Here is a 27,166-nt window from a genome sequence, read left to right on the forward strand (position 1 = left end):
TTCATCCTTGGCCTCCTTCTTTGGGGGAAGGGATTATTTAATTGACCAGTACCATGGGTCACACCATTAATCAGGGTCAGCAGGAACCTCAGGACCAAGGCCACAAAGTAGATGCCTTCACCTGTAGGCAAGGTGGGAAATCGGTAGATGGGCTTTTAAAGTCCACATGTCTAGCAGGATTGGAGGTGGGTCTAATAGAGTACACTTTATCTTACACATATATGTACCAGTTTCCAACTAAATTTTGCCTTTTCCCTTAGTCCTAGGAAGTAGCTTGGGATCATAAAAACCAAAGTCAACACCCTATGGGGCAATTGAAAAATTCAGATGGGTGTCAACTGGTATAAGCAGTTTAAATAACTCTGCATTAGATGTTATAGGAACAGTTCAATCAATCAGTCAGTCAGCTCTACAGACCTGATAAAGTGCTGCTTTTGTGCTTATTTCTCATACGAGTCCGCATTCTTTTTCTAGGTCTTTCCTTATCAGAACATTGAATTGTGTGTTTAAGGCTTTTAAGATATATATTTATATAATTCAGTAATTATGTATTTTTCTAAACCTATTTATTGTATAATTATGGATCATGACAAACAAGCAATTTGAGGAACCGTATGTAAAAGTTTCAAATAAATCATTTTAAAGTTATCTGCGTTCCAACTCATCCCAAAGGTGTTTGATGGGGTGGAGGTTAGGGCTCTGTGCAGCCACTCGAGTTCATTCCTGAAAACCCAGCTTGACCCATTTCAAATACCGTATATAAAGATATTAAAAAGCTATTCAGAAAAGTTCCAACCGTTTATCTTCCTATTAATCAGTGGGGTCACTAAACCTCTTAGCTATTGATACAAAAATGTGATGTAAGATTTGGTATGGAATATGTACATTACATGTAGGTTTTGAATGGAAATCACACAAACAACAATTACCCCGAGTGACAGTGATGGTTGGCGCTGCAGCCTTTGCCTGATGATGTCATATTTACAGAGCATTAAAGTTGAAACCTCTAGGCTCAGCGAGCCGATGTGCACTGCTGGGTGCCGTAACATCTCATGGCGTGTCAATGTATAACAGAGTACCCCAACCTCTGTGCCCGTGATGGATGGCCGCACACATCCCTCAATTTACTTATGGTGTAAACATTGATGTAGAACCCAGCACAGAGGAATCAGTAATTTGCAATGTGTACCAACCCCTATCACAAGAAGCCAGGTAAAGGAAGGTTTAAATAGTATCTAACATTTGTTTCATTTTTTTTTTTTTAAAAAAGGGTTTGATTTGCTCAACTTAATCTAATGATTGTGGTATTCAGTCCATTTTGAAAGTGGTTGTGGCTCTTTAATAGAGGCTGATTAAGATTTAACAAACATCACGTAGAAGCCCTGAAGCAGAGGGCACTGGAAATGATTCGGAGAGGAATTACTCCAATAAACACAATAAGCAAAAATGACAAATAAAAGTCAACAGGTTTTCTGTTAAACTAATTTTAATGAAGATTTATAGTTATATTAAAGTATAATACAAAAGGAAATGTTATTTTAATATGTTCTATGTACATACAGAGCGAGGCTCTGTAAAATAAGCATCAGGTCCATTTATTCACCTGTAAATCTGCTGGAGAGAGGAACGTAACTATCATGTAACTATACATTATTCCGAGGGGCAGACTCGGGCGCCCTCGCAGGAGAAGCTCACCGGGGGTGGATCTGCATAGTAAAAAATAAACTCATGCAGCCGAAACGTTCAATTCTCCTCCAGCTCCTGGGTTCCTAAACGCACCCGGATATAAGCGAACTCGTTAAAAAGAAACTCTCCAGCACACTATGGAAGCCGGCAGGCTGACTCTCGTATATACAGTAAGATGTACGCCTGTGATGTACCCGCATCGTATCATATATCCTGGCCACAAGCTTCGGGGGGTAAGGGAAGCAGATCAGATGCTGACCCAGTTAAAAAGTGGAGCTTTTGCTGCCCTCCCCCGCTTTTGTATGTAACGATACGCGACATTTCACACAAGAGCCAAGTCGCTTCGCTTACTAAATGAATCATTTGGCTTTCTTTGCTTTAGCTTTTGCTTGTTTTTTCTCCCCAACTTTTTCTGACTTTGAAGCTTTGGAAGTCTTCGCCTTTTTTGCCTGCAAACAAAAATATAAAATGTAATTACTCTAAGAACGTCTTATTGGTTTGCAACGCGCTTGGTGTTTAAGCCATCACTCTGTTTTCATATCCGATATTATTTCCCAGTAGGTGAAACATTATTATTATTATTATTAACACAGAAGTATATGAATAACACCCCGATTTAAAGCTCCCACCAACTGCTTGGAGCAAACGGAACCGACTGCAATCATAATGTAGAGAACCAATATAGCACACAATGCAGAAGGGGTGGGTCAGTCTCACTACAGCACTCCAGCCCTCTTTTCTATATAGTCCGATCCATTTTACTTTTATAAAGAGGGTAGCAGTTAAGTGGAACAGGCTCCCGGCAGAAGTGGTAGAGGCTAATAAAGTAAGGGAAATGTAAATATGCATGGGTTAGATTCGAACTTATTTTATTGATCCTGCACATGATATTTTGAAGAAGAAATATAGTTACATAAGAATACATTAAAAATAATGCATTAAGAGAACGTGGCAAATTTCCCACCTTGATCATGGCATCTGTTTCCATGTCATCTGCTTTCTCTTCAGTCTCCTCGGTGTTTAACTCTTCATTGTACTCCGTGTCCAGTGTTGGCGCAGCTCCCCGTTTGGAAGTCTTAACGGTTTGTAGCGAGTAAGGAGTCAGGTGGGATTCCTTGTTGTAGCCCCGGGTGAAGGCAGCTTTAACCTGGGAGAAAAGATCACGGCTTTCATCTCACAACGTGACGGACAACCAGTGCAATATCTTAACAGCTTACGGATATTTCTGATCCGCTTCAAATTACAAGGAAGTGCCCAGTGATTCATATGACAGATTTACCTATACATTGTCTAACTATAATAGTCATATGGCATTCTCTGTCCTATCATCTGCTAACAATACAGCTCCTACGATGGTCAGAGATTTGTTTTATCTCAGAGTGAGCTCCGGGCTGCACAATGTTTTCGGGTAAGAAATGGCCACCCTATTACCATTAGTACGCAAGATTCCAATTCCTAAATATTCTACCTTGGGATCCAGTTTCGAAAAAGGACTTGGCTTTCCTCCCCAGCTGCAAATTTCCATAATGTTATCAAAGTCTTCTTTCATTAAGTAGTAAGCGTCCATAAAATCCACCACTTCCTGCACACCGTCCGCTCCGGACTCCGACAGGGGCCGGACCAGCGCGTCCCTCATGTAAGGCAGATAATCCAAGTTCAAAGCCACCTTGCTTGTTCGTGTTCTGGAATACAAAGATCCCGCTTATAAAATTCATCTGTTTCACATGTATTGCGGAACAGGAGCAGAAAATAATGAAGTAAAGCAAATCCTCATTTAAAATTAGTGCTAAGGGAGCCACACTGGGCTGCAGCCAATACCCGACTCGGCCCAGATAGACGGGGGGGCAAGATAAAACCAGATTAGATTTGCCGAAATAAGGCAAATCTAAATCTTTTAAAATCAGTGAAATGCCTGGACGTATATTTATATCAAAACCTTTACCTTTAGGACCATTTTTTATTACCTGTTGAAGCGTTGTCTATTCTACCCCATATTGCATCTACGATGCCCACCTTAGTCCCTGGGCGGCTGGGGAGCCCATGCACAATACATGCAGCCGTTTTTCCTAACAGGTAAAAGTTTGGTGGATTACCACGTATATACAGAATGTTCTTCTCATTGTAACCACGCTACCAAGGTTGCTGTCTGTCAGTTTGGCCCTCAGCGTAATAACGGGTATCCTAGGCACATCCCTTTGTATACAGATTTTTCAGGGTCCATAAACTAAGCATAGAAGGCGACACAAGCCTCTTACCGGAGACACATATGCATTGCGAGCTCCTGAGTGATGCGATCGTGTTTGCCTGTTGATGAATACTTCCCTAACCAGCTCGGAAAGTTAGGAAACTGAGACATGTAGCCTCTCATCAGCTCTCCGGGCAGCACGCTGGCATAGACTGCCTGCAATTTAAAACACATAATTGTCAACGCGCGATAACAATCCTAATGCCAAGTAAACCGAATCATTCAAGAAACAAATGGAATAAAATTCTGTTGCATTTGTTTGCCAGTATTACAAACAACAATCTCGCAAGTGGTCCCTTCATTAGTAATTACACAGTTCTGGATCACATTTTTCTAGTGATAAAAAAAAAAACTATAATTTGCCATATCAATCCATATCTGACCACTATAAAGGCCAGGTTCCATTAACATTTAGATTAAAAGTAACCCCATCACGTGCATCAAGAGGCCGTGTAAATGTTCTCCCAGTGCAACAGCCCTGATGGCATCCATCCATCCGCCTCAACAGAACAGGGGGCTAACAGGACAGACTGTTTCTATGTGAAGCCAACGCCTGAGGGATGCTACGGCCCAGCAAACGGAGTAGACGTTGCCATTTGTGTGTTCTCTACATTTTAGCAATTAATATTTTTAAACTTATGCTGCAGCCCGTAACAAATGAAAGAAATGCAAGTCTTAGGAAGCGCTGGATACCCAAACTAAATTAGCAGTGATAAAAAGAATGGGTAACTGTCAAAATCCTATCCGCTGGGGCAAAAGGCAAGAAACCGTATATACCTGTGTGGGCAGGAGGCTCCAGATCTGCCTACTCCGAATAGCCCGGTCGACAAGGTCCCCGTCGCATATGCTGTCGGCTGTTTTGCTTAGGAGCAGTAGGTGTTTTTTCACGTTTCCACTAAATACAAAATACAAAGACGGCTGGTTTAGCCAGTCAGCCCGTGCACAATAAACACAAGAAAGACCCGTAGACGCTCACCCAGCCGCAGCAGGCTTTACGTGGACATAGTTCTCCTGCACAAAGAGAGGCGCCAGCGAGTAGTCGTGGAAAAACAGATCCGATTTATCGATGAGAGTCATGTGAGCTGTTTCCTCCCCGCTGCTAAACACCTTCCGTACCACGTCAAAAGGACCCTAGAAAACCAGCACATGTCGCAACTAAACAGCTTGTATTATGGTACACGAGCAAAAGAAACCAACATCACATCTTAGACGGTTTCAGTCCAAGAACCCCAAGATCTGAAAACAAAACGCATCCAATTTTATCGCAGTGTTCCTTACCACTTTAATATCCTTTTTAGCATTTTTGGCACTACTCTTGGCTTCATCATAGGACAAAGATTTACTGCTTGAACACCACATACTGAGGTTATGCAGCACCTGAGAACATATAAGGCAGGTGTTTGTATGCAGTAAAGCTAAATTCACACAATGTAACAATTTTAAAAGCATTCACCTGGCGGATGTCCTGATTTGCCCCAAGAATAATTTCGTTCATGGCTGGCGGTGGAATCTTTAATCCTTCCTTAAAGGCCACAGACATCATGGCGCCCTACAGGATACAAATTATAAATGTGGAGTTAACGGCAAAATAGGAAAAGTTTGCGTGTGACAAAATAATGCAATAAAGGACAGTTTCCTAGTCAGTAAGTTTCCATCAGTAAATCAAAACAAACCTTGATCTGTTCAACTCTTGGTCTCTGGAAGCGAAGATCAAAGCAGTAGTTTGCCAGGGACCGGATCTTGGGATGGTTTCGGTCATTACACATGCAGATTATGGGTATTTTAGACTGTTTGATCAGACCAATTAATTCCTGAAACAAAAGTGGAGAGAGACAATGGTAACAAGTGTTACGGCATCACGTTGAGGTTCCTACCATTAAAAAAAAAAATGTAACATCAGAAATGGTCTCAATGTAAGGCTGTCGTAATCTTTACCTGTACTCCTCCCCTGTCTTCATTTCCAGCCATGCCATCTACTTCATCCATGATCAGGGCGTGCTTCGTGCTGACAGATTTTGAAGCCCCTGACGGGAAATAAAGAAATCTGTTAACAATGGCCTTACAAAGGCTGGGGGCCTGTGCTGGAAGGTATTTTTTCCCATCCTGGATAAGTATTTGGTACAGAGCATACCTGAGTAAAATCCTTTAATGCTGGTGTTACTGAGCGACTCTGCCACCACCTCCTTCATGCTGTTCTTACTGCGAGTGTCACTGGCATTCAGTTCCACGTAGCTATAGCCCAGCTCCTAATCCAAACCAAGAAGAATGCTATATCCACATATACTGTATCAGATCAGTAGCGTACCTAGCGGGGGGCGGGGGGGGCGGTCCGCACCGGGTGCCGCTCATCAGGGGGGTGCCAACTTGCCGGCACCCGGCACCCCTCCAGAGACGGACAGTAATGTCCGCCGCTGGAGGAGCAGGCTCGCAAGGGAGCGGTATCGGAGGTCTTTAACAGACCACCGGCTCCCTTGAGTGATTTTAAGCCGGTTCAAGGATCTCCCTTGAACCCGGCTTAAAATCACTCAAGGGAGCCGGAGGTCTGTTAAAGACCTCCGATACCGCTCCCTTGCGATCTGCGCGGCAACAGCTGTTGTGCGCCGGGGCTTGTTGTCAGATCCCGGCGCACAACACTGAAGCCGCGCCCACCGCTGTCCGTGCCCTCTGACCCGGAAGAAGAACTGAAGAAGAAGAGGAGAGAAGAGCAGGAAAAAGAGGCTGTAAGGAGAAAAGAGGAAAGGTAGGAAAGCATACAGTGAGAGTGGATTGGTATGTGTGTGTGGATTGGTATGTGTGTGTGGATTGGTATGTGTGTGTGGATTGGTATGTGTGTGTGGATTGGTGTATGTGTGTGGATTGGTGTATGTGTGTGGATTGGTGTATGTGTGTGGATTAGTATATGTGTGGATTGGTATGTGTGTGTGGATTGGTGTATGTGTGTGGTTTGGTATATATGTGTGGATTGGTATATCTGTGTGGATTGGTGTATATGTGTGGATTGGTGTATATGTGTGGATTGGTGTATATGTGTGGATTGGTGTATATGTGTGGATTGGTGTATATGTGTGGATTGGTGTATATGTGTGGATTGGTGTATATGTGTGGTTTGGTGTATATGTGTGGATTGGTGTATATGTGTGGATTGGTGTATGTGTGGATTGGTATATGTGTGTGGATTGGTGTATGTGTGTGGATTGGTGTATGTGTGTGGATTGGTGTATGTGTGTGGATTAGTGTGTGTGTGGATTGGTATGTGTGTGGATTGGTATGTGTGTGGATTAGTATATGTGTGTGGATTGGTGTATGTGTGTGGATTGGTGTGTGTGGATTGGTATGTGTGTGTGGATTGGTATGTGTGTGGATTGGTATGTGTGTGGATTGGTGTATATGTGTGGATTGGTGTATATGTGTGGATTGGTGTATGTGTGTGGATTGGTGTATGTGTGTGTTGATTGGTATGTGTGTGGATTGGTGTATATGTGTGGATTGGTGTGTGTGTGTGGATTGGTGTGTGTGTGTGGATTGGTATGTGTGTGGATTGGTGTATATGTGTGGATTGGTGTATGTGTGTGGATTGGTGTATGTGTGTGTTGATTGGTATGTGTGTGGATTGGTGTATATGTGTGGATTGGTGTGTGTGTGTGGATTGGTGTGTGTGTGTGGATTGGTATGTGTGTGGATTGGTATGTGTGGATTGGTGTATGTGTGTGGATTGGTATGTGTGTGGATTGGTATGTGTGTGGATTGGTATGTGTGGATTGGTATGTGTGTGTGGATTGGTATGTGTGGATTGGTGTATGTGTGTGGATTGGTGTGTGTGTGTGGATTGGTGTATATGTGTGGATTGGTGTGTGTGTGTGGATTGGTGTATGTGTGTGGATTGGTGTGTGTGTGTGGATTGGTGTATGTGTGTGGATTGGTGTGTGTGTGTGGATTGGTGTGTGTGTGGATTGGTATGTGTGTGTGGATTGGTATGTGTGTGTGGATTGGTGTGTGTGTGTGGATTGGTGTGTGTGTGTGGATTGGTGTGTGTGTGTGGATTGGTGTATGTGTGTGGATTGGTGTATGTGTGTGGATTGGTGTATGTGTGTGGATTGGTATGTGTGTGGATTGGTATGTGTGTGGATTAGTATATGTGTGTGGATTAGTATATGTGTGTGGATTGGTGTGTGTGTGTGGATTGGTGTGTGTGTGTGGATTGGTGTGTGTGTGTGGATTGGTGTGTGTGTGTGGATTGGTATGTGTGTGGATTGGTATGTGTGGATTGGTATGTGTGGATTGGTGTATGTGTGTGGATTGGTATGTGTGTGGATTGGTATGTGTGTGGATTGGTATGTGTGTGTGGATTGGTATGTGTGTGTGGATTGGTATGTGTGTGTGGATTGGTGTGTGTGTGTGGATTGGTGTGTGTGTGTGGATTGGTGTGTGTGTGTGGATTGGTGTATGTGTGTGGATTGGTGTATGTGTGTGGATTAGTATATGTGTGGATTGGTATGTGTGTGGATTAGTATATGTGTGTGGATTAGTATATGTGTGTGGATTGGTGTATGTGTGTGGATTAGTATATGTGTGGATTGGTATGTGTGTGGATTAGTATATGTGTGTGGATTAGTATATGTGTGTGGATTGGTGTGTGTGTGTGGATTGGTGTATGTGTGTGGATTGGTGTGTGTGTGTGGATTGGTGTGTGTGTGTGGATTGGTGTGTGTGTGTGGATTGGTGTGTGTGTGTGGATTGGTGTGTGTGTGTGGATTGGTGTATGTGTGTGGATTGGTGTATGTGTGGATTGGTGTATGTGTGTGGATTGGTGTGTGTGTGTGGATTGGTATGTGTGTGTGGATTGGTATGTGTGTGGATTGGTATGTGTGTGGATTGGTGTGTGTGGATTGGTGTGTGTGTGGATTGGTGTATGTGTGTGGATTGGTGTATGTGTGTGGATTAGTATGTGTGTGGATTGGTGTATGTGTGTGGATTACTGTATGTGTGTGGATTGGTATGTGTGTGTGGATTGGTGTGTGTGTGTGGATTGGTGTATGTGTGTGGATTGGTGTATGTGTGTGGATTGGTGTATGTGTGTGTGGATTGGTATGTGTGTGTGGATTGGTGTATGTGTGTGTGGATTGGTGTATGTGTGTGTGGATTGGTATGTGTGTGTGGATTGGTGTATGTGTGTGTGGATGTGTGTGGATTGGTATGTGTGTGTGTGTGGATTGGTGTATGTGTGTGTGGATGTGTGTGGATTGGTATGTGTGTGTGTGTGGATTGGTGTATGTGTGTGGATTGGCGTATGTGTGTGGATTGGCGTGTGTGTGTGGATTGGTATGTGTGTGGATTGGTATGTGTGTGGATTAGTATATGTGTGTGGATTGGTATGTGTTTGTGGATTGGTGTATGTGTGTGGATTGGTATGTGTGTGGATTGGTATGCGTGTGGATTGGTATGCGTGTGGATTGGTAAGTGTGTGAGAGTGATGGGTGTTATGCTGTACCATTTCCAATGTATTTTTCATTATATAATTATGCTCTAAAGTACATCATAACTCCCATCACTCTATACTGTTCCATACAGTGGCAGAGCTGGGAGACAGAGGCCTTGCACCCCCACCGCAGGACTCCTGAAAGGTAAGTGAACTTCAAAGAGGGAGAGGGTAGATAGTTAGGAGGGGTAGATAGGGAGAAGGGAGTGAGAAGGGGTAGATAGGGCAGAAGGGAGCGAGAAGGGGTAGATAGGGCAATCATACTCCTATCATGCCAAGTCTGCGAGTGCCTCCTGGAATCTGGGTATGCCTGGGCATGATAGGAATGTGATTGCTGTTAATTATATATATATATATATATATATATATATATTGTTATTTAATTGTTTTGTCCTATTTTGGTGTGTTACTTACTTTAAATTTAAATAAAAGTGTTATATTTTTTATGGTGTGTGGGGGGGTCATATTCAGTTTCGGCCAGGTAGTTTTAAAGTGTGTGTGTGGGGGGGTGCCATATACAGGATCCGCCCCGGGTGCCAAATACTCTAGGTACGCCCCTGTATCAGATAACATCAATTATTTCCCTTCCTTTGTAAGCAACTGTTGCATTGAAGGTTTGTTTCACTAACATGAGGGTTGTTGGGTAAATGGGCAGTAAGGAGAGAACAAATGGACAACTAAAACATAGACATCAGCATCAGTCCATCACCGGTTTCTTTGAAGTCTAATATTTCGGTGACAAGCACCCCATATTAATGACGACTTGACACGGACATAAAAATATGGTTCCGGATCTTTGGTTTTTTTTAATCCTTGAGTAATGGCACCTAGATTCTTTATTCAGTGAAGAGCTTGTCTTCAGGTACACAGGATTCCAGGTCTGTCCTTCATACCATCTACCCATAAAACACCACATCAGCTTCATACAGCTCATTACTATGACTTAAACATGTTCACCAATTACAATAACTCCTTATCTTTGTTTTTAGTGATGCCAGCATATTTATCTAACCGATATACCTGAGTGAACGAGAGGATACTCGAAATCTAGGTAGAAGCTGTACCTCCTTAATGCTTTCTCCTTGTGGTTCAGGATATTTGGAAGGAATATGACCATCTGTAAAAAGCATCGCTGTGGAACAATGGATTAAAACTATTTACCTGGCATACGAGGACTGCTGTTGTTGTCTTCCCGACACCTGGAGGACCAGACAATAAGGCTGCCTTAAATATAGACCCGTCATCCTTTCCTCCAAATTTGTTAGGTTTTGCTGAAATTCAAAATGTAGAAATAAGACTCACAACGACCCCCAATTATCAACAATAAAACATATCAAACTACAGCGTTTCAGTTACTTTAGTCTTCTTTGCTGGCAGCCTTTTAACTTAAAGAGGAAATGACAAAAGAGAGAAAAATAAAACATGGCCACAGAGAGGTTTGAAATAAAGTATGGCCCTAAACAGGCGATCTCTGCGTGATATAGTATGACACAGTATATTATATACTGCCAGTTACGATGTGTATTTACCGGCGGGTTTCTTCTCGTCAGACATATGGTTCTTATGCCAGTTTTTAAGCCATTTTATGAGTTTGTTGGCACAGCTCTGATCTCCTTGCTGTCCGATAATCGTCTTTACCGAGGTCGGTTTGTATTTATCCACCCACAGCAGGCTCTCGGACTTGCTGCCGCTTGGCTGGAGATCCTGGGACTTGGTAGATAGATTCTTTGCCTCTGGCTCGCTTTTCGGCGTTGCCATCTTGTGTGATACACTTGGTTCTTTTTTTAGCGGGGACACTCGCTTTTCAGGAGTTTTCTTCTTATTTGGACTGGGCCTCTTTATTGCCTGATCAGTTTTTTCGGGTGTTCTTTCTGTTTTTAGTCTCTTTACCTTAAGTATTAAACAGAAAAATGTAGGAATCACTAAGCAGAAGACCAATTATTCCTGTGTTTTCTCTGATGTGAGCATTTTTTCTTTTTTTTAGCTAAAAAGTAGGATGTGGGATCGCACATATGGACTCAAATACATGAATAAGTAAAACAAATATTAGACAGTGTATCAACCTGACCTTTAAAAGGAGTCCATGAAGGTAACCGTAGGTAGTCAGAGTCTGGGCTTACCATTGGTTCTGCCTTGATTTCATACTTTGACCTCTTTCCAGGCAGAGTTCTGATTAGATTAAACAGTCCATCCTCGTCGATAATCTTTGTCCCAAAACCTTCTGCCTAAATAGAGAAAAACATTTAAAAATGTAAATAACGTCTGCAGCTCCAGAGGACTTGAATGGTCCCCGGTCCACCCATGCTGTTACGAGTTAATAAAATTTGCAATTACTGCATGATTTCCATCTATAGAATGCAGTTTTAGCTACTGTGTCACTTCTACCAGAATTATATTAAAAAGCTTCTTTAAGCCGTCTTGTCATGATGTTACAGTTATCTCACACAAATAAGTATGAGTGAGGTAACTAGTGAAAATCAGCCAGGCTTTACAGCTATGCTCCATAAACATAATATGTGCACTTACCTTTTCTCGTTTGGACTCCCCGCCATCGCGGCCCATTATAAGATAATTAGTCTTCTTGCTGACATTTCCAGTCACTTTTCCTCCATACCGTTCCACTAGTGACTTCGCCTCATCTCGTTCCACAGACTCCAAGACGCCAGTGATCACAAACGTCATGCCTTCCATGCAGTTATCTGCTCCCTAACATGGAAAAATAGACATTTATATAAAAAAGGCCAACCCAAAAGCAAATATGGAAACAGCAATGAAGTACAATTGTGGGAGATTTTATATGGTTTATACTGGAGCAGTAAGTATAACAAGAGTTGCAGAGACTTCTTAGCTTGGACATCCCAACCATAGCTGCAACAGTTCCTTTTTGGGGTTTTTTGTTTAAAAAAATTAAAAATAAATTAAGGATGAAACTTCTGTACCGGTTAAACATCTTCCCCCAACCTGCAACAACTGGGTCTGTAACAACCGCCTTAAACATATCTGTCCCTGTTATATATTCTGCTCTCCCCGGCCGCCATAGGCAGCACACTCAGCGAGATATTAACGCTCTTAACGTAGACGAATGGTGACAGAAGCCATCAAGTGTAACGACAGCAGCAGAATATTAGATGAAATGACTATTATTTCTTCCTTCGCATGAGGGTTATTGATGGTTTAGCCTCACAAGCGTAAGAGAGACATGTATATATGGTTGTTATTATCGAGGCAAGTAAAAGAAATAACAATAAATGAAAATCCCGGCTGTGTAGCTGCCTGAGGCACCTGGATGGTTATATCTCTACCAGTCCCCTCGGAACACACAATATGTTCTTTCCGTGCGTATTGCATTATTGGTAACGAACGGTCTTTTATCTCGTCCTCAACTCTCCTGCCACCTCAACAAACAAGTCACTCACCACAGGAATCTCCTTAGAGCCCAGCGCTTTAGGACCCTCTCTATTAAGGTAATTCCGATAGGCTTTATAATTGCCCTTTTTCTTCTCAGAATCCTCCGGACTTGACTTTAAAATAAGAGAAAGCAATGAGTTATGCTCACTTGTTAAATCTACAACACAAGTTAAAGACTGAATGGAAAATCATTTCCTAGACTACAGTATTTATAACACATTCTAAAATTATTGTGAAAAATGTATAGTCCCTGGAATCAGCATATGTTAAACTACTTGATATTACGTAATGTTATATTCTATTTTCTTACCTCTGCCTTGGGAGAAACTTTTACGGGTGTAGTCTGCTCCTTCTTTGGAGATATAGTCTTTCCTTTATTCACCGGGGTAGCTTGCTCTTTATCTTTATGGTGGCTTTCATCCTTTTGTTTCATCATGGCCAGCTTGGAGCTGGTCTTCACAGGCGACTGTTTATCAGGTTTTCCAGCATTTCCCGCTGAGGATTCAGAATGCGAACCACGAGGAGCCGTTTTATTCTCAGAAGACACGGAGGTTTTCCCCTTGGTCATCTTGTCTTCTGACAAGTTTACGGTCCTGCCTTGAAGTTAAAAACAAACGAGAAGGTAAACGTTTGTATAAACAGGTGACCCAACAACAGCACTCTGTAGGGCCAACAGAGCAAGTCTCCTGCAAGGACTGAGCTGGCCCTGTACAATGCATAGTTAAATCAGTGCTGGCCCTTCAATAATGAATTTGGTAAATGTCAGTGAACGAGACCCAAACAATATTTCAAAAGGAATCAGTGATTAGATACTAGATCCATCTGATTATACAAATATTAACAGATTCCCACATACAGCATCATACAAGACTTTCTAGATTAAGTTGTAAAAACAACAACTTCATTAACTCCGAATTGAGGAGAATCGTTAATCCCGTACTTGCTCAAGACGACCCTGATTATAAGACTACCCCTGAAAATTTTAATATTAATTTAGGAAAAAAACTATTTTTTCATATTTAATAAAAACTACATTTTTGTTTTTATTTCCTTTTATTTTCCACTCTGCCCCATGTATGCACATTTGCCCCCCCCCCCGAAATGCCTTATTTGTCACTCTGCCCCCCCAGAAATGCCTTATACACCCTATTTTTCACTCTGCCTCCATAATAAGCCACTCTGCCTCCCAGATATGCCTTATACACCAATATATGCCATTGACCCCCCCCAACTTACCAGTGTATCCCTTTACTTGTGACCCGTGCTTCAGACTCCCTGGTGTCTAGTGGGGTACCCGGTGGAGCTCTGTGCGATGTAGACTTCCGGTGCTGGTGGCCAGTACTTCCGCTGGGGCTTCTATGACTGAGTGCCGGCATCACATGACCTTCTGGTGCTCCACCATAGAAGCCCCAGGTTGCCTGCGTGCATCGCACAGACCTCCACCGGCTGCCGGAGAGGAGGATCTTAGTCTTGTAGTCAAACCTCTATTTGAGGTCTGATTAGAAGACGACCTGGAATATAAGACGAGCATTTGCTCTGCAAAAAACCTTGTCTTATACTCGAGCAAACACGGTAATTCTAATAGTTACCTGAGATCGGATGTGCATGTCTTTCTGTTTTGATTGGGCTTATTTTGCTTTTCGGTTTTTCACCGCTGTTCTTCCGGGACTAAATAAAGAAAACAGAAAACAGTCACAACCATGCTTTTGAAAACATAGAAGTAAAGCAAATAAGGGCTGTCACCTAAAACATTAGACTTATCTCTAAGGCACAAATAAAGATGTCTGCAGGTTCTGGCCACATTTTAATGGGATTCATCCATTTTTAAATAAGGAAGCAATTACTACAAGTGTCACATTACTGGTTTCAAATTCGGCACGCTGGCAAAGTAACTTCGATGTAGGTCACACAGGACAAAAATGCCCCAAAGGATAAGTAGACAACCCGGGGCATTTCATTATGATGACTGTGGCCCTTTTCATTCACCCACTTCACCACAAACCGTACAACATTAAAGGAAACTAAATATGTTCACACGCATGTCATTGTTGCAGATTTTAATGCGTGAAACAGGCCGGCTGGAAAATACATGGGGGGTCATCATTATTCATTAAATACGCGGAGCACTTCAATTCACACCTTGTTTGATGGCATCTCATCCAACATTGCCAGCGTACGAGCAAATTCTTCATCCTCATGAAGCTGCCTTTCCAACTGAAGAAAGAAAACTAAACGTAAACATGTATTTTTACACAAGCCGAGCACATATTATATTAAAAGAACATTATTTTGATACATAAGGTACTTTCACATGTTTCCTTTTCTCCAGAAACACATCAATAAGAAGACTCACAATACTATAATCTTACCAACATTAACATGTATTATATATATGAAATCGGCAGTAGAATGATAAGCAGGAAAAACAGGTGAATGTTCCCTGCCCTTCAGTGGTGTGAACCAGCACCATTTAATTCACCAAGAATATTAGTTTTGCTATAAATCCTAATTGTAGGTCCATTCATCAGTATTGTCTCCTCATACCCACGGGCAGCTCACCGAAATCTGTGTAGATTACCAATGCCCCAGCAAAGCGGGGGGGGGGTTAATAAAAACACAAAAAACACCTTTAAACTACATTAATGTTTAAATTTCAGTGGTCTTTGAAAGCGGTTTCATAAACAGCTCTGTGGACGCCAGATTTTTATGTAACTAGCAGGTCTAGGGTTACCGGTTATTACAATAACATACTACACAAAACAAAATATTACGAACAAAATGCAAACTAAGGAGGTTGTGGAGGAGGCGTATCAAGAAAAGAAAAAAAACTTTATAAGAACAGCGCAAACACTTCTTTTATATGAAAAAGAAACACAATCCCTAAATTATTGATAAAATAACTGAAATGTTAACGCCATCCACATCAAACTGAATCAGGACGAGTGGACGCCGCCGACAGGGAACTGCATAAAAACGATAAAAAGTGCTCGATTGCGTCAGATCTCCGGACCGGCGCCCCGCTGCCGCCCCGTTCCTAACCGCACAGTAACAGAACACTGACGGCCGTGCGCTCAGCTAACCCGCTTATGGTTATTAGAATGTATTCTGTGTTATAAATCACACGGTATCAGAGAGCGTTAGCCGGCTGTGTGTTTTGTACGAGGATCTAGGAGTCCAGTTTAATAATAATCGCCCCAAGCGCTGTTCTAGGACAGCACCGGTTACCAGCCATCAGAGGCAATATTCAGAGAGAATAAATGTGTCCCCATCATCACTTATTGTGGCAAAGCGGCTGCATTACTTTTCTGCCACCGCGAACCACATTTCTATAATGATGATGGGACAATTGCTGAAAGTGTCTTAGACCCAACTAGACACATGAAACTCATTTAACAGTCTCTCTCCTCTGCATAGGGTAAAAAGTGCAGGAGATGATGTAACGCCGGGAACCATGACATCATTATCCATTTTAAAAAGTGGCAGGACATTCTACACCGTGAGAGATTTCCTTTACGTTTGTGGGTTGTACTCGCCTCTGAATCCTCTGCAAGCTGCAGCTCTTTAGCAATAACCTCATCATCCAGCGTGGAGTCATCGGTGCTCGCGCATGGCTGTGACGTAAACACACAGATTTAACACGTGAACAACATATACAAGTAAAACACAACATTTTACTACATATTAAAACACACACTGCTTATTCTACACGGAGGCTTGCATGATACATCTCACCACATTAACAAATTGGACAGGAATGTAAGGTTTCATTACTAAACATCGTTCCTTGCGATATGAAAATCTTATCTCTTGGCTAGGAATCCATGACATGATTTTGCAAATTTTGATCCATTAATAAGAGATCATAAATATTCTTGACGCCCTTGCGCTGTGATGTGGACAGGGTAAAGTCCCCTGCGGGCATGTGGATAGCGCCAACTACATATTACGCGTGGGCTTTTATTTCACAAGCCTACATCGAAGGGATTACTGAAGAGCTGCTATACTGCAGTAGATTAACCCAACGGGGACTAGTTTGTCAAGAAGCTTTGGAAGTAAGTCTATGATAATAATATGATTCATACAAAGGATCGAGACGCATTAAGCTTATGAACTCCATTAATGACACAAGGCTTACTTCTTTCCTCTTGCTCGCTACCAGCTTCTTCTCTGACCGTTTGACGCTGTCCGTCCCAAAGTAATCCTGCAGAGACATACTTGACGCTTTCTCCTGGGACGTGGGCTTTTTGATGGGCGTCTGTACTTCGGCAGGAGATTTCGGTTTGTGTTGGCGACTGCTTAGGGAGGTCCCATTTTCCTTGGGTTTCTGTGGTTTCTTCCTCTGTGCAAAGTCTTCTTCGTCTGAAAAGGAAAAGGTTGCATCTATTTATTAAGCATTTTATCCCTGGCTCATTACCAAACAGATGTTAGTACCGAGGAATTTCTCATTGGCGGCTGAGCTCCTGTAAGTCAGACTGAATCTGAACGCAGACATTCTGCTCCCGATATTTATCAAACGAAGATAATTAATGTATAAGGAGAAACAAGGAGCAGAGCTAAAGCTACTAAGAAACTACAATTCCCATCAGGCAGCAGAGTGGGCCATGTCCCATACAGAGTATTTTTTCTTTCAGATGATGGAGAGTTCTGGCGAGTCACAATGTTATTAGACCGCTCTTCTATATAAATATAATGTGAGGAAAACAGGCCAATCATCCAGGAAAGACAGACCTTCTTATAAACAAACATCAGAAAGACAAACAGATCGTAACACTTAACAATTATAACGAATGCCTTCGCATAAGATCTCAGACTAATCACAGCTCCAGTCCAAAGACACAACCGTATAACGAACATTAGAGGCGCCACGGAAGCCCCCTGGTACCAAAGAGCGTTTCTCGTAACCCAGCGGCCCTCCACAGACCCGGGAGGCCTGGAATCGGTTTCACGAAGGGCTGCAGAAAACCATTATTAATTATTACCATTATTATTATTATTATTAACTCTGTTTTGGGCAAAACAAAAACGCATTAAAAACAAAATAAACCAGATAAACACATCCAAGAAATGACGCCCTCCCTTTGTGATGTTTAAACCAGACTCCAAGCAGGAGCTCGTACCGACTGCCCCGGGCCCTGAAATATCACAACATGCGACGGGCGCACGGCTTGCCGAGATCAATGAATTAAATACAGTATTATAACAGACATGGACCAAAAAAAAAAAAACACAAAAATCAAACAAGACCACTACGGCCCAGAGTCCAAAAAGCCCGTATTGGCAGGTTCATAAAGTGGATTACCAAGCCCTGCGGCGTAATAGATATTTGGGGCGGCTGCCTAGTGAAGGGACCATCATAAATACGGCAGCAATAATATGTAAAGAGTTAAAATGCAGTTAATTGGGTTGTTTTGGACTTGTGTAGGAGGTGTAAAAATAACCTAATAGAAACATTTGGGCTACAGGGAGCTGTGGGACGGCTAGATCCGTCCACATGATATAAAGCAGCCCGCGCATGCAGTCTTACACAAGGACTCGCTAATGCTGACGAGCGCCACTTTGCCTACTGAATTGCGTGTTTTCTTTGCTTTTGGGGAGGGATGCTATGGACCTTATGTGGGGCTGTTAATAGTGTCATGGAAAGGTCGCTGCTCGTACCGTATTACTTGTAGCCAGCGGTCACTTTGTAATAAGCCGCCTGCTCGGGGCACTTGTTTGGCAGCAGAGAACATGCGCTACCGCTAGACTCCACCGGCGATACACGCTCTAATCTCTGTGGACTTAACAGGTTAGGATCGAGGAACCTTGAACAGCAAAACATCTCCCTCCCACCCCTACCGCCAGACAGCCTTGACCAACGACCCCGGTTAGCTAAAGCCCACGCCATCGGTATCTACATTAACTCTTAACTCCATATTGTCAGCCGTCACCCCAGCCTTCTGAACAATAGGAGTTACATGTAAAAATAGTGATTCGGGTGCAAAGTCTTAAAAGTAGCAACCAAGGGAATCTTCCTGCCAATTCATCACCATGGCAACAGTATCAGATGTAAAACTTTGCATCAAAAATAGTTTTATGCATAACCAGCATATTAATATTTCGTTTCTAAGATAAGGTTTTGTGACCATCAAGCTTGCATTATGTCAACCCAAGAACATCCATGGTACAGAGGAGACCGCCATTCAACGCCTCGTCTTACGAGCGTCTCCTCTTCACTGTAAGCGCTGCCTTCATATTGCTTCATGTTCAATGAACTCACCTAACAACCCTCATCACACAGCAACAGGCGGGTGAAGTGCTGCAAAATGCAACCAATATATATATATATATATATATATATATATATATATATATATATATATATATATATATATATATATATATATATATTATATATATATATATATATATATATATATTATATATATATTATATATATATATATATATATCATGCATATAATAAACATTCCATACACCCGTGATCTAAGCATGACAAAACTGCCAGGTTTTACACGAATCTGTACATCGGTCACATTCCAAAGCCAAAATTTTTTCTTCCGCGGCCGAGGACTTTGTGCCGGTCATGATTACACAGTAAGAAAAGCTCTGCACTATTACACTGCATGCGACACTCTGCCAGGGCTGCCTCGTGTTATATATTGTGTTATTATACCCCCCTCGCTTTGAGGCAAGCCAATTTAAACAGTAAGCAAGGACATGTCATAAATCAAGGCTATTTTGCACAACAGCCTGAAAGATAGCCAAGGTCCCCTAGTATTAAAAACAAAAAACACACCAAAAATACGCAGGATTCACAAGCTGCACTAATAATTTTATATATATATATACACACACACACACACACACACACCACATATTTATCACGTGGTATGAATACAGTATATTTTATCTAACATTTTAGCACAAACCTAGCTTACAGTTTTGCAGTCCTCACCTTCTCTTAATGGGGAGGAATAATCACGCAGATCATAATCATGTAACAGGAACTTAAGGTAACTGGTCCCATAGCCGGCGCACATTCCATCACAAGTAATTTAGGGACAGCCAAGCTTTTATATAGCCACACGTGACACACACACACACACACACACACACACACACACAATAGAACACTTCTCCGATAAAAACCTAAACATATCAATATATTTTATTCTTAAATGGTCTTATGAGCTTTTCGGACCACTCTCATCACACTCAGCCAGAATACTGATTCCCCAAGTTCCTAAGGCATTGGTACAAAATGTTGTCTACACACACTGACCCACTTAACAATAAAATCGGGCTTATTAGTAGACAGAAGGTAGAGGCCCTTTTCCAGTGTTTTAATCTGAAAACATCCACATGATTTTGATATGCATGCGACAATTTATTTATTTATTTATTTTTTTTTTGAACACTGAGGTTGGGCTTTCTTCCTTTATATGTCTTTATTTGGCCTGAAAACCAGGCCAAATGAACAAACCCCAGATTAGTTATTAAAACACATATTCCGTGCTCACCAGCGTCACAACTCCCAAAGAGTGATTACGCACGCAGCCATCTCTACGCAAATATTACTCGTTGCCGGGTATGAAAGGTATGAGACATATAAAGGAAGAAAGCCCAACCTCATTAGCCATAATCTCCTAATATAATCAAATCAAGAGAGATAAGTTCAACAGGTGGTTACGCTCCGAGTGCGTTAAACCCTAAACCCACATAAATCGATACTGATGTGAAAGAGGTACAGAGAGCTCCGGAAAAGGCAAAATGAAAAAGACAAAACGTAAAATAAAATGAGGCTCTCCCCGCGGGTTCGCACAGGGTGCAGCGCTGCGGGTATCGTACCCTCTACCTACCGGTGTCAGACACATAGCAGACCGGGTCCGGTTTGAGCGTTTTCACCGGCCGCACAGGCGAGGGCGACTTTTGCTGCGGTGTTTTAGATTTTTTATTAGGTTGCGCCTCCTCTTCAGAATCTACCAGGGAAACAGATTATTATTATTAGCGTGGATCAAAACCGGGGTCACGGATCAGTGTGCATTCATTGAATTGGATATTTCAATCCTGGACACTGATCATTAAATATCAGGTACTTGGACTGTATCATTCACAAAAAAAAAAATCCTGTTTACTGAAAACATTAAGTCTTTTTATTCCCTACATATAGCAGTACCTGGCTGGCAACATACCGATAACATTTAAACACTGGAGTGTGAATAGATTGCACTGCAGGCATTTGGGTCGTCTGCTTACAAGAACAACTGGCATTTGTTCGTTTTGCTCTTTAAAGAAGTGTTACGTTCTCCCTCCTACTCGGCAATGTTTCTAACCAAAACAGTCTGCCAATTCTTGCCCCATGGCATAGCAGCTTGTTGACCAGGCTGGCACTTCAAGGGCAAGGATAGATGCCAGCAGAGCTCAGTCGTGAACCTTTTGGATAGTATCTGACAGCGGGCAACAGCTGCCAGTAAGCCAAATTAGCTTGTTTCACTAAATTAAGTGAAACAAATAACGGGGGGAAAAACGCCTCATTTAGTTTAATGACCCCAACCCATTCTTACCAGAGTCTAAAATGACCCGCTTTTTCTTATTTACTGGCTTCTTTTTTAGGTCATCAACATTCACTGGACTCTTTACCTGAAGAGAGAAACATTGTTAACATTTCCAAGAACACCTAAGATATGTAACAGGAACCGTGTAAACGATTGGTACAACATGGTAAAATAATGTTCATGAAAACAAAGCATGCTGGGAAACTTAGCCCTCTCAGGTGACAAGTGTATGAAAACAAAGCACTTTATTTATTTAGATTTATACTAGAAAGATACAGTTACCAGATTAAACTACTCGCTATAGAAACTAAAGTATATTGCTAGCAGCTGAATGTTTTAGAATGACCTGTAAAGCAGCAAAGCCCTACAAAGGGGTATATTCACTAAATGAAGGGTTGTGGTCACTACCGCTTGATCTCACTATATAAGAGCAGCTTGGCTGCTTCTGTATAATGCGTAATCCTCAACCACTGAATGCTGCATCACACGAGGGCCGCTCATCCCTTCTCATCCCAGCGTTGGTCTTTCGTACGTACGATGACATGAAGAGCTAAAACCAAAACTCTATCAAGTTATTGCCTCGCCATCCTCCATAAATAACCCAGAAAGCCTCAAATACAATGTTTGTGACACACAAGAGAAGATAACGCCCAGAGAGTCAACCCGGGCTTTGTTACTATGAAAACAGGTCAACGGGAGTAAATACTTATTTTCTAATGGAACAAATTACAGCAATTAGTAAATTAAATATTATTGTAAACTGTGTCAGTGACCGGCTTAACAGGATGTTCCATAATAAAGGCTACCTGCCCTTAACCACGACAGTTAATCCGAAGCTGCCGTGTTCTTACTAACAGTGTCAATAAAAGCCATCAAGATGAATTTCTGAGAACAAAACATATCTGTCTGGATACAAGCATATTTTTCCAACGAGCATCGTATCCTTTATCAAACACCATAATAATAAAGTACGTGCGGGAGATGCGGCTCATGCAGCAGTGTTAGACAGAATGAGGGTTTTTTTTTATTGCGCTCTCATTTGTAAGCATCTGATGGCACCGAGCACTTTTTAAAACTAATTATTAATGTTCTATATGATAATCACAGACCTTTATTTTCAAAATAACCTTTCTGCAACACATTAGTACGGTACAGAAGAGACACCACATATAACCTGGGGCATTGTTCTCAATAGTTTTTACACACTGATCCTTATGTAGTGTTCACCTCCCCGGCACTGCTGCGCATGATGGTGCTACATACAATTAATGAATAATCGCCAAACAGCAATGGGAGTATTCTCCACGTGCAACAGATTTATTGTGTATGACTTTAACCCCTTACGGACGAGTTGTCCTTTAACCCATTAATGAAAATGCATTGTGAGCCTGTACATGTATGCGCTTTGTGGTGAAGGGGTTAAAAGATTGTAACAGAGCTACTATATAAATTAATGTAATATACATACGCACCTCATGGATTCCAAGGAAAGCAGTGGGCCTGCTTTGGGGATACATGGGGGTTGGGGCAGAGTTGTGTTTTAGAACGTTTTTATTATTTTATATAAAAATTATTATATTCCATTATTATAATTATATATCCCACAGCATTATACAATGAGTAAACAGGACATAATATTTTAACATAACAATCTGACTTCCAGAAAAAGGTGAGGGTCCTGCTCAAGCAAGCTTACAATCTAGTGCATGTTTACTAAATATTGCAAAATTAAATAGAAATTGCATTTCCTTGTTACCGTTACTGACCCCAACGGATTTTTTTTTCTTAATTCGGATAAAATCTCCTTTGCCACTGCAAGTCCTGCTTTGACGATTGCTACAAAATCAAGTAACCAGTCCCATAGAGATACTGATAATATAGTTGAATACTCATAAAAGTCTTACTTTATTATCCTTGGATTTCTGATGCCCAGCGCTCCCGTCCACACTTTTTGTTCTCTCTTTCTTATCAAGGTTTCCAGAACTGGTCTTTTTTGCAACTGGGGCAACGCCAAAAAACTTTCGGATATCCTTCAAAGAAAATAAAAAGTAAAAAATACAACTTTAATAAGCAGAAATAGTGTTATATAGCCTCTAAATAGCACACTGATTAGATTATTGATAATGGTTAGGATTCTGATGCGCCACCATGACACACGCCGAACATGAGTGTTAAAAAACAAAAAAATCATTAAGGAATAAAGACCCACAAAGATCACTGGTTACTCTGAAAAATAAAGTTCTTCCTCAAACTTCGGACATTTATTCAAGTCTAGAAATGCAACAAAGTTAACTCAAACTCTAGTGTTACATCGCACCATCTAACCAATAACATGTAGCAAAAGTCTACGTTACCAGATTTTATTAACAACGGTACACAAGAACCCCGTGTATATAACAACTTCAGAGTTACAAATGCTCAGTACAATAAAAAAAACATCTATACACAAAGCACAGTTATTTGACAGCTCACATCATGCGCCATTTCTTTAGTAAATGCACGGGGTGTTGTGCAGAGACCTCCTTTATACATTTGCCCTGCCTGTCACCTAGCTAATTCCCATGCAGGGGATGTGTTTGGCCGGATACAGCTCCATGCACGTCACATCCTCGTCTCACGTGCTGGCTCAGGGAAAACTGCAGGTGTGGGTCCTATTCACACACAATCCCAAAAGGGGGGACACCTCCCCGCCGCTGATCCCAAAAAGGGGGACACCTCCCCGCCGCTGATCCCAAAAAGGGGGGACACCTTCCCGCCGCTGATCCCAAAAAGGGGGGACACCTCCCCGCCGCTGATCCCAAAAAGGGGGGCAAAGCCTTCCTCCCGCCGCCACTGATCCCAAAGGGGGAACGTCTTCCTCCCGCCAATGATCCCAAAGGGGGAACGCCTTCCACCCGCCACTGATCCCAAAGGGGGAACGCCTTCCACCCGCCACTGATCCCAAAGGGGGAACGCCTTCCACCCGCCACTGATCCCAAAGGGGGAACGCCTTCCTCCCGCCACTGATCCCAAAGGGGGAACGCCTTCCTCCCGCCACTGATCCCAAAGGGGGAACGCCTTCCTCCCGCCACTGATCCCAAAGGGGGAACGCCTTCCTCCCGCCACTGATCCCAAAGGGGGAACGCCTTCCTCCCGCCACTGGTTGCCGGCTTCTAACAGACAATCGGCAGCAAGAATTGTCAGAACACCGAGGGCAGCTGCAGCTTTTATAATCGATATTTAAGTATTCACAGAGTATTTCTTGTTCTTTAGTAGTGCTGTGGGGTAAAGGCTTCACAATTGTTTTGTCTCAGCTCACCGCAGACACCGTACTATAAAAGTTTTACCCTAAAAGTTTTGATCAAAACAAACCCAGCATAAATACAAGTTACTGTATGCATGGATCACATGACAACACCCAAGCAGCCAATCAGAGCCGCCTGCACAGGATGTTGACGATATTCCATCCCTCTGATAGAAGCTGTAACTTACAAGCCAGCACCCTGCGCTAATTGACACAACTGTCTTCCATGCACTATTAACCCTTGCAGTGCACAAACTGCTGCTGGGAAGGAAGCCTTGTGAGGCACACCTGGCCGGTCAACGAGAAGAACAGATTTATTTATTTTTTAATGGATAGTGCAAAGCAGGTTTATCATCTACGGCACACAGTTTTTTGGTTTTTTTTAAGTGACAAAAATAGTCAAACACGTGAAATTGCAAATTTGGCGCTGGGGAAAAAGATGCACTATTTTTAAACATGTCTAAAGATAACACTTTTTATAAGGTATTAAAAAAAACAAAGTTTTGATTTTGGGGCAGTTATCGCAGAATTCCCTATTTACTAAATGTGAGCAGTTTATACTTCCACCGACTTATCGATTCGTCATTAGGGCTTTCCTATTTCCCACACGGCGATGGCGATTATGATGATAAAGTTTTGACTGACTATATGATGTATATTAAAAGGAACGTAACGTGAGTGAATAGGCCTGTATAACTTTCATTGCCCCAGAGCTCTTAGACGCAGCTTCTTATATTTGATTATTTCCCGGGACGATCCGTAACACAACCGAGGGGAGCTGTCCTGCGTGCTTACTGCTACATCGTGTGCTTCCCAGGCCGCTCTGGCAGCTGAAGAGTTACATTATTAGCTGTTGCCGCCTATCAACCTAACCGACACCTTCGGTTTACCGGTAAACTACAAACACTAAACACCGGGACGCACGTTCCCGTCCTTACCATGGCTGGGGTTCAGAGTCAGCCTCCACCAGCCACCGGAGCCCAGGAGGCCACGCTTGGCGCCAATCTCCTAGGTCGCGGTAACCCCGCCCCTTTCCAGCGTCATGTGCCAGCGACAGGCGCGTGCTGTCACAACACCCCGTGCCCGTGGACTGTGCCACACTTACGGGGGTGTAACCGAGCCCCGCGAGTACTAAATATATGTACGATAGCCATGACAAGTCTGTATAGTGACAGCCCGGCATCCCCTCGGTCAGCAGGGGCCGCCGTTACCAGCTCCACGGTTACTGAAACTGTGTAATAAGTTTAGTGAAGCCAGAATGCATATTACGTTACTAACGGATAATATTAAAATGCATTATTCTTTAGGGGGTGTCAGGGACATTAAACGGACCCTCTAAATGTGAGCATTCGCTTTTAGAATAGAGCTCCTAGTAGGACATCAGAACCCTCCCCCATCATCATCATAGTTTCTCCCTCATCAAAAAAAATAATAGTGATTCTAATATTAAAAATAATTCAACAAATACTTGAAGGCAACCCCTGCTGATATCATCATGACGTAATTTCACTTCATTTCCTCTGGTTTCAAGAAAATTAATGAGGTATAGGGATCTTTAAAAAATCAAACAAAAATATGATCCTGTGGATGTTTTAGAAAAGATGTAGATGGCCCCTAGGACAATAATATGTGAAATCTACTAGATAAACACAGTGATTCTTTATCATACTGCCTGTGCTCATCAATAGAATGGCTCATTCTTAATCACCCAGCTGGACACTCTGACTAATAAAAGTCTATGGAGGAACAGATTTCATTAGGATTGCCTAAAGCATCAGCTAGTGCAGGGAAAGTCACCTAAAATATCAGATGACTGATAACAACGGCCGCCTCCAGGTCTGCGGATAAAGGAAATTTATTGGAATAAAATGATATAAATCCAAGTTAATGTATGCAGCACTGGGAACTCATGGAGAATTGTTTCCATGTTACTTCCCCCTTTAAGGAGCCGTTTGATGGTTTGGGAAGCAGTAATTACTTTTCATCATTTAATTGTGGCTAGAGTTTTCTATATCACAATTTAATGGTGGATAGGCATCTTTGCTGGAACTTTGGGTGCATGTGTTTTGAGAATTTTTTCTTTGGATGGGCATATTTCTTAAAATGTTTATTTTGATTCCATCTCTGTGTGTGAGTTTTTAACTGCTATTATTAGTTTTATTAATGGAGTCCCCACCATTCTCTGCACCACAGTGTGACAAACAAATCTGGATCAGAACTCGAAAGCAGTTATATACCGGCATTCAGCATCAATTGCCGGCACACGGTGTTAGGGTGCGCTGAAGCAACTGCCGATTCCCAGGGACATGTTCCCGGACACTGAAGCACCAGGACAAGCTCCCAAATCACAGGGAGATCAGGACAGTTGGCAACTATGCAATAGTGATAGTCATGAGGCTTCTTTAACACATATATTAGACAAGATAGATGATTTCAATAAAATATTGAGGAAAGTTAAAGGTCTACTCAGGCAGTGACACATCAGACGCTCATAGCTTCCCTTAGTAAATCATC

The 27,166-nt window shown here is 42.2% G+C and overlaps 1 protein-coding gene across 1 annotated transcript; it reads right to left on the reverse strand.

The window, feature by feature from the left end:
- Positions 1-2,022: 2,022 nt before the first annotated feature.
- RFC1 (replication factor C subunit 1) lies at positions 2,023-25,691 on the reverse strand. The gene is made up of 25 exons (XM_053458367.1): positions 25,591-25,691; positions 23,274-23,399; positions 21,379-21,454; positions 20,674-20,793; positions 16,951-17,174; positions 16,349-16,426; positions 14,955-15,029; positions 14,405-14,483; positions 13,126-13,412; positions 12,824-12,928; positions 11,934-12,113; positions 11,528-11,632; positions 10,937-11,297; positions 10,569-10,678; positions 6,063-6,177; positions 5,867-5,955; positions 5,605-5,742; positions 5,385-5,480; positions 5,210-5,308; positions 4,908-5,062; positions 4,709-4,826; positions 3,942-4,087; positions 3,155-3,368; positions 2,651-2,833; positions 2,023-2,135 (listed from the first exon to the last, which is right to left on the reverse strand). Exons 1-25 carry the CDS (start codon positions 25,591-25,593, stop codon positions 2,046-2,048), a joined length of 3,372 nt encoding a protein of 1,123 aa, XP_053314342.1. The 5' UTR covers positions 25,594-25,691; the 3' UTR covers positions 2,023-2,045.
- Positions 25,692-27,166: the final 1,475 nt, after the last annotated feature.

Source organism: Spea bombifrons, chromosome 1, assembly GCF_027358695.1.
Source record: "Spea bombifrons isolate aSpeBom1 chromosome 1, aSpeBom1.2.pri, whole genome shotgun sequence".
NCBI classification, from domain to species: domain Eukaryota; kingdom Metazoa; phylum Chordata; class Amphibia; order Anura; family Pelobatidae; genus Spea; species Spea bombifrons.